Raw genomic sequence first — 8,799 nt, forward strand, 5'->3', positions numbered from 1 at the left:
ATTTTTATTTAGCCTTTACCATAAAATCACTTATTTAAAGTTATGCCTACAAAATTTATTAAGCAAAGTAGGTCTATGTGCTCTTACACTATGTGGCCCTACATTATTCTTTTCTAGTTACACCTCAATTTTGTACTTTTTCTTCCTATTAGGCTGACATTGGGCCCCTTCTGCTACAGTTTACAGTGTGTGATGTACTGGGAAACATGATCACCTAGCCTGTTAGGGTCTGCCTCAAAAAATAAAAAAGCAAGTTATTGATTTAAGTGGAAAAGATACCACCAAGTGCTTCTTTTAGAAAGATGAAAAATGCTTATTGCAGGCAGGCACTATAATCTAGCCTCAGTTAAGACACTGGGTAGGAAAGACTGAGATATGTGCTTCTGTAACCACGTTAACATTGAAATACTTATTTTCATCTAGTCTATTACAAAGAATAAAGATTAAAATTTCAGTAAAATGTAATTGGATAATGAAAGTTCTTTAGTATGATTAAATGACTGAACAACTGAGTTACTATAAAATAGGAACAGAGAAGTTAATGTTATAAATCACGAAGAGAAATAAAAGACTTAAAAGTATGAGCTTTAAGTTTCTTTTGATATGAAAACTGGCTCAGTACTCAAATATTAAAATGAGCAATATATATTTCTGTTAAGCAAAACAAAAATTATGACTAAGTTCTACAGATTCACACCGAAAAGAAAACAAAGGAAAAACAAACACAAAAGGACATCCACCTTTATGGCATTTAAAAACTATCTCTAAGAATTATGTGAGTTATGAATAAAAAGTGATTAGGACAGATTTTCTTCTAAGGACTATCTTCTGAGATTGCTTTCTTTAGTACTCCAAAATGGAGGAGAAAACAATAACCAACTCTGATAGGGTTAAGTCTGACAGTTATTCATTCATGCCTAGATTCAATAGCTTCATGTGCAACTCAATAACCACTTTCTTAACAACTGGAAGACTCTGAGAATTCTTTCCTTCCACAACTCTAAAGGACAAAATCTAACTTATCAAGGAAACAAAAATGAAACACTATCTTCTTAAGAATCTCAGTATCAAAGCAAAAAATTACAAACCAAATGAATTTAAAATTTTCTCCTCCTATAAAAACTGAAAGTAAGTCAGGGAAAGTAATGTCACTGATAAAAAGGTATTCCATTTGAAGAGCAAAACAACTGAAAACTACTTAAAATTTAAAAAGTTTACATCTCTTGATAGTTCATTATCTAATGGTACCTATTCATGCATGCTTCTTTAGTAGCTCTCCATGCATTGAATTTAAAATGAATAAAAACATACATAAATGGGAAATGTTTACATGAAACCATGTGATACCAAGGATACAACCAAAATAGCCGCAGATATATAAAACCAAACAAGGAAAAGTCAATATCCAATGTCATAAAATATTTTTTTTATAGGTCTGCATATACAAACAAGACATCTAAACTCTGGTGGTCAAGCTGCCTTTTTGTGGATTTTTTAACTACATGTTCAAAAATTTGTGCCTGTTTTAAAGAAAGCAGCATATTCTTCAAAGGCATACGGAAATGAGTTAATGTTGGGTATACTGGGATAACTCATTTAGGAGAGGTGTATTTTCTTCAGAAATACTATTGCCTATTTTAGGTTTTGGTATTTGCAACCATTTTTCTCTTCACCAGAGGTCACATTTCCTTGTCCTTTCAAGAATTCACAGGATCACTTTTCCTTATACCCCAGAAAACCTATCACTATAAGTAATTATGCTGTAAGATATGAGTAAATTGTGTGAATGTATACGGATAAGGAAAAATAGGGCAGTAAAGTTGCCTTACAATGTACCTGATTACCCACCATTCTCTCTCTGCCCAGTCAAGATCTAGTTAACACAGTTGGTTATTTCTTTGTCTGTGAATAAAAATAAAACCTAACTTCTAAAACCTTTTTAACAGCAGGAGAACATAGTTCCTGATATAATGCTGGGCAGTTTGGAAAAGGATTAAATGATTGCCCAGATGATACATGCGGTTTAATAAAGAAACTACAAAGTATGCTCACACATCAAATGCAAATTTTTTTCTTTGTTGATACTTATGTCAACATTTACTTCTCAGTGTATACTATTGATAAAGATTCGTTCATTCAGGAGCTTCAAAAATTAAGCACCTAGGTGGTGTTGATTTTTTTTAAATTTATTTTCCTTTGTTTATCTGAAAATTCATACAATAAATAAAGCCAGCTTCCCAATAGTAAATGAAGAATGAGTGAAAAGTTTCCTTACATTAAAAAAAAAAAAAATTTAGAAAATTTGAGTGTTTTATCTAGCCTGCCAAATATAAATCATTAGGTTATACATCTGTTTATCTTATTTATGTGTTATTAATGTTAATTGATAAGTGCTTCAATTATGTTATCATTAGAATGCAGTGCATTCTAGTTCCAGAGTATAGAATGATCTTTAAGCATTTTATGCTACTTGGTTGAAGTTGAGAGAATTCTCATACTGAAGCAATCGATTCTGAAAAAAACTAGATCTGAAATCTGATACACACTTAACTCCTGAAGTTCATCAGGGAAGGGGAAGAGTTGAGGCAGAATATCATCATTCAGCAGTGATGCAACTCCAAATTATTTTTTAAAAATTGAACAGTCTATCTCAAATCTACCACTAGCTAAACAATATCAATGTTAGACCAACATATTTCCTCTTGTGGATGTTAGAGATCTTAAACATAATCCTGTTTTCATTTAGGTTTTCCCTAAGTTTTACAAGCTTTAAGCAAAAGCCATAAAGAAATATCTTAGTAATGTTATATGTTTGCCAAGTATGTCTGAATAATGCCAACGTAAGAGGTGCTTGAGCAAGATCTATATTCTCCAGAATTAAAACAAACAAAAATAATCAAACAATAAGAAAGAAAAGCACATGAATTTGGGATTGAGGTTGGAATAGGAGACAGTTTCAGACCTGGTTTAATCCTGAGAAAGATGGGTCCTGAGAAGTACTAACAGTCATGCTTCTTTTCCTCTTCCCCACTGGAGATTCTAAACACTAAACAGACAATAGAGGGTGGCAGTGCATCAAACAGTATTGCTTACATTGCAACAATGGCCGGCGCAGACAGGCAACACCGAGGCATGAGAGAAAGAACAGGGTAGCCAAATGCCATCCTTCTTCCACCAAGCACTGTAGCTTCTCAGTTTTCCAAATAAGAATCACATGCTTAAGAACATTTGAATTCTGGAAAGTATTCAGGTTTTTAATGCCACTATATTGTGTCACTGCCTGAAACAGGGATAGCAATGGTGACATTTGGCTCTTTAATTTTTAATACAAAACAGGGAATTTGGATCTGCAATCTTTGGCACCACAATCTGCCCTTCCCCTAAAAAAAGATTGCACAGGGGGAAAAAAATCTTCAGTAAGGAAGAGGTAGAAGGCATTTAGTCACCTTAAAATTTATTTCCAAAAGCATGCAGGGCTGATTACTGGAAGAGTTGAGCAAATTCACTACGGTTGGAGTGACTACTCCTAAATATCAAATTCAGAACAATTTTCCAAATAAGAAATTTGATTTTAAAAATCAACCTCAAATGCCCCCCACCCCCAACTCTACCCACAAATAGAAAACTACTACAACAAGCTGACCCAAGAATCCAGTCTCATACAACTGGCATATTTCAAACTACAATACAGAAAACACTAAAAACCAACTACATAAACAAACACTAACCTAAAATGTTCAAGAACAACATTCAGAATCTTAGGTAAAACACTGCACTTCTAAACCTATGGCCTCTCTGAATCTGTGTGACAGCAAAGCAATTTCACAATCTTCTTTTTAGTATCTCTAAAAGAGGACATAAGATTCTAAAAAGGTTTACATATCACTGGGCAATCTGGATTTCCTAACACAACTAAGTGATTAATAAGCTATTTGGGGCGGGGTGGGGAAGCAGAGACATTATCTGGACTATCATTAAGTTTAAGACAAACCATGTACTGCAACATCAACATGCAGAACATGGATTACATGAGGATAGAGGGTCTTTAGCAGGAAGAAAATGGGAAGAAAAGGCTGGGAAATGGTCAAAAGATTAGGGTCATTCTGACAAAACTGCCTGCCAAAATTAAGACTAGTAATATTTCAATTAAATTAACCAGGTTTTAAAATAACAAGAACCTGGATGCTTCAAAGAGAGAAGCCACATAATATTTAAAAAAAGAAAAAAGATGCGATTTGGGAATGGCAAGAAAGGTTACATGTAGACTTAAACACCTTCTATCATTTAAAGCTCAGCTTTCAAGAAAAATAAAATTAAACTCCTAAAACCTGGTCAGACCAACATTAATGTCTCACGCATTAACAAGTAACACCACTTCTAATGGTAATGGCTCCAAGTTGGCATTCATACAGGCAAACAAAGGTAAACATTTACAGCTGGACCTAAAAACATCAAACATTCCCTAATGACTAAATAAAACAAATAGTAATGTTCCTTCCAAAAACAAAACAAAAAACACAAAAACCCCCAAGTTGTCCTGAAGTTGAGAATTTCTATCAGATCGTCAGATCATAACATGCTTAGTGCATTGCCAATGCTGCCTGTCTGCCCGAGCTCAACAATTGAAAATAAAAGCAATTCACTCAGTAAAACTAATCATTGCAGAAAATTGTCAACACAATTAGTTTCTAACTGGAATCATGCGTCACTAGCTAAAACCCAATCACCCCGTAAATTCAACCATTCTGTGGCCCCCAGAACACTAATTTCATTGTATGAAAGTTAATTTCACTTGTCTACACTTTCCTTTGAACAGGAGAGAAGAGGGGTGGAGACCCCACCCAAATAAACTGTCAAACTACTTTTGAAACAGGCCCCAAAGTTATCCTTTTGAATACACAAATCCAAGGACTGAAGAATTCTCATGATCAACCTTGCTCAGTCAGCAAATGCTAACGCTATGGTGACCGATGGGCGGGACAGTGGTTCCCACACTGGCACAGCACATATATTGCAAAAACCCACACTTCAGAAAGAAAGGCTAAAATCTGATTTTTAGCATTCAGGAAGAAAAGTATATGGTATATGGGTTTTTTTGTTTGTTTGTTCGCTATTCGAATGAATGAAAAATACATACAATAATATAGATGATTACATTTCATTATAAAGCCCTTGGAATTTTATATTTCTATATAAATAACTAACTTTGGTTGGGTTAAGTTGGAGAGAATTTATTTCAAGTTACTAAGTTAATGGATTAGCCTTCTAGTACAATCTTTTAAAACAATTATCAATAGCGAATTCAACTTACTATGACTTTTTAAAAGACTTAAAAAGTTCACCAAAGTTCATCAAAGCAATTCTTGCAAGTTTTACTCTTTGTTCTTTCATGCAAAGAACATTTGACTAACCTTATTACAGTGACGCCCAATACCCATTAGGAAGTTATCTGGTTTAATGTCTCTGTGTATAAAATTCTTTGTATGCACATATTCGATTCTACTGATCATCTGGAAAAAAGAGAGGAGGAGAGAAAATCAAGTTAAGTGATTTGCACTAAGAAACAAAAGAAAGCAACATATTGTGTCTCAATTATTTCAATATGTCAATCATTTTTCAAGATCACAAGTATACTTTATTAACTTTATTTAGAGTTCAAAAAGACAATGCTAGACAAAATTAAAAAGGACAACCAGGCTCTGAATTTACCTTCAGACTAACAGATATACAAGCATAAACCAGCAGTTTCCTTTGAGCTTATTCTTTCAATGTGAATGATTATAAACATGACAGTACCTAACCTGATAGATAGAACTGTTTTTTTTTTTTTTTAATTACAAAAGTAATAAACTTAGAATTGTTTCAGTCGTTGAAAATTATATAAAGTAAACATCAATTCTATGCCCCTTGAGGTACCTGTGTAAAAACAGCCTGGTATTACTCAGATCTATTTTCATCCTCTTCTATATGTACACACACAAACTTACATGTGCTTCTGAGTACAGGGTGTTGACCAACTGACAGATATAGTTATACATTGTTATTGCTTTAAACTAAAATAGAAGTTGTCCACTCACTTTATTTCTGTTCACTTTTTTTAACTAATTATATCCCAAACATTTCTTGAAGTTGATACCATACAATGTAAGCATGTAACTTTAATACAAATGGGGACATATACATGCTGGGTTTCCTTTCTGGCATGCTTTTCCGACTCTCCCATGATTTTTCTCCATATTTGTATGATCATATTCCAAAACTAACAAACATGGCATTCTAACAAGCTTTTAATTTCCTGGAAATTCTGCCAAGTCAAGTGGTATGGTCTTATCATTCTTTTTAATTGCGATAAATATTCTATGGCACAGACGGAAGTACTCCCCAACTGTCCCCAGTTATCCCCTAACTCATAGTACTAATGCTCATTGTTTTCAATATCCTCTCACCACAAACAGTAACACTATCAATATACTTACATATCCTTATCTACTAGCACTTCTATTTCTGTGGGTTATAAATCCCCTATCATTGCAGGGAGAGTTGCTGCTTTGAAGGCAAACTGATTGCCTTCAAAATAGACTATGATAACTCATTTTTTCAGCAGTAGTGTTTTTTTCCCACTAGCAGTTATCTTTTTTCTAAATCTTGTCAGTTTTCACAGGTACTGACTTCACTTGTAAGTTCCTAACAGTTAAAACCATGCTCCCTTTTACTGACCTTCTGGACTTAGTGCTATACTGTGCACGGTCAATCCACACTCATCCATTATGTTTTTGGCTTGTCCTTTCCTCATCAGTTTTTAAGAATTCTTTGCATACAACAGACAATCTTTTATCAGTCATTTGTTATGTAAACAGATTTAAATTTTGAAAAAATTTGTCATTTAACTCTATTTCTTCTATAATAGTTTAAATTTTTAAGTTATCAATTATGTCTACCTTTTGGATAAATACAAGTTGTATTTGAAAATGTCTTCCATGTCCAAAGGCTGCCAAATTACCTTTCTGCCCATATGTTTTTCCTCTTCTTAGTAGTGTATGTCAGGATTCTATTTTTACTTGCCTGCATTTTCTCTAGAGCTTTTATCACCAAGGATATAAATTCTAAATCTTATTCCTCTACCTTGGCAAATGGCTTGTGAAGGCAAATTGTAATCTCTGGCTTAAACTATACACTCAAGGAAATAGATGTATACAATGTTCAAATACCATCTTTAGGTACAGCAGTAATTCATATATTAAATAAGTAAAACAAAACATTTGTCTCACTTTTTGTACCAGTCAAGTACATAAAGTATTTGTTCTAGCCTTTAAGTATTTGTTCTAGCCAAGTAATACTTATCATTAAACTATCAGTATTAACTCAGGGGGAAGGTCAGGCAAAAGATAAATTAACAGCACAAACTAGAGACTACTCAAGTGTTGCCTGTCATTTACAGAGCAAGATCAGCTGGTTCTTTCTTAAACAGATGCCTTCCTACAACCCCCTTCCCTAAATTACATTATGTCTCTGATGTTACCAGAGTATCCCACATAGACTTCTATGACAGGACCCATCCATTTTTCTCCACTAACTCTATGTTACAAGAGGGAAGAAACTAGTTCTTATTTTTTGTACACTCCAGTGTTAAGTACAGTGGCAGACCCTGAATGTTCATTGCATGTATGCCTACATGTTACTGAGTCTACAGAATACAAACTCTTTTATTAAGATTCGCTCACATGTCAGTTAAAGTGTACTAAGAAGTCATGTTTTATGCAAGGTCCTTGACATTTACCTGTTATCTCTGACCATAATAACTGTTTCCTCAAGGTCTGTTCCTGACCCTATTCTCCCATCTTATAATTCTCTAAAACTGGTTTTCTTTTTTATTAACTTTAGCTAAAAAAAATAAATAAATAAATAAAAATCTAGCCTTGGGCTTTAAAACAATTTCATCCAACCTTAATCAATGCATAAATCCAATTCATGACATAAAAATTTCCTTGGTTTTGCTTAAATATTACCAATAGCTGAGAATCCTGTAAGAAGCATCTACTTGGTCAAAAACTGTTCATTAAATTACTTCAAATAAATAAATAAATAAATTACTTCAGTACCTTATTTTCCTCAAAAATACACCTTTCATAAGGGTTCAACACATAATACCATTCAATTTGCTTAATCAAAATTTCAATATATACATATTTGTTTATATTTGCACACACACACTCCAAATCCTTTCTTCAAACAAAATCTTACAAAGAAACCTGTTATACTCAACACTAAAACAAATATACTATATGATGGGAGTAGCTCGAAAACTCTTTTAGTCTATAGGTGAATGAGTGAAGAGTGAAGTCGCTCAGTCGTGTCTGACTCTTCGAGACCCCGTGGACTGCAGCCTACCAGGCTCCTCCGTCCATGGGATTTTCCAGGCAAGAGTACTGGAGTGGGGTGCCGTTGCCTTCTCCAGGCTATAGGTGAATAAACCAGTTTAATTCATTTTTGTCTTATACCACAGGAAAACACCTGCAAGACTTGACTATACTTTTTAAAAAGTATATACAGGATTATAATACTCTGGTTTCTACACTGAAATTATAGTTAAGTAATACTAAACAGTAGTATTTCTTAGCTTTTATTTTCATATAAGTTTCACATACCTGGTCAGCTAACATAAGTACAGTTTTCATTGTGAATCTTCTTGAACAGAAATTGAAGAGGTCTTCAAGGCTGGGTCCAAGAAGATCCATAACTAGCACGTTATAGTCTTTTTCCTGACCATACCACCTAACAAAGAGGGAAAGAGGAAGGCAT

General features: G+C 33.8%; 1 protein-coding gene across 11 annotated transcripts in view; it reads right to left on the reverse strand.

Moving 5' to 3' along the window:
• CSNK1A1 (casein kinase 1 alpha 1) overlaps positions 1–8,799 on the reverse strand; it is a 47,692-nt gene that overhangs the window by 16,085 nt on the left and 22,808 nt on the right. For 8 of the 11 annotated variants that reach the window (XR_009694202.1, XR_009694201.1, XM_061151698.1 and 5 more), the window contains exons 3-5: positions 8,646–8,772; positions 5,412–5,510; positions 2,963–3,046 (exon numbers count right to left, since the gene is read on the reverse strand). Coding sequence is in view for 8 of the 11 variants with exons in the window: in XM_061151698.1 (XP_061007681.1) it covers positions 2,963–3,046; positions 5,412–5,510; positions 8,646–8,772 (310 nt within the window). In the remaining 3 variants the exon portion in view is untranslated. The remainder of the gene's footprint in view (positions 1–2,962; positions 3,047–5,411; positions 5,511–8,645; positions 8,773–8,799) is intronic. The other 3 variants (XR_009694203.1, XM_061151700.1, XM_061151699.1) reach the window with 1 other exon arrangement.

Source organism: Dama dama, chromosome 9, assembly GCF_033118175.1.
Source record: "Dama dama isolate Ldn47 chromosome 9, ASM3311817v1, whole genome shotgun sequence".
Classification (NCBI taxonomy): domain Eukaryota; kingdom Metazoa; phylum Chordata; class Mammalia; order Artiodactyla; family Cervidae; genus Dama; species Dama dama.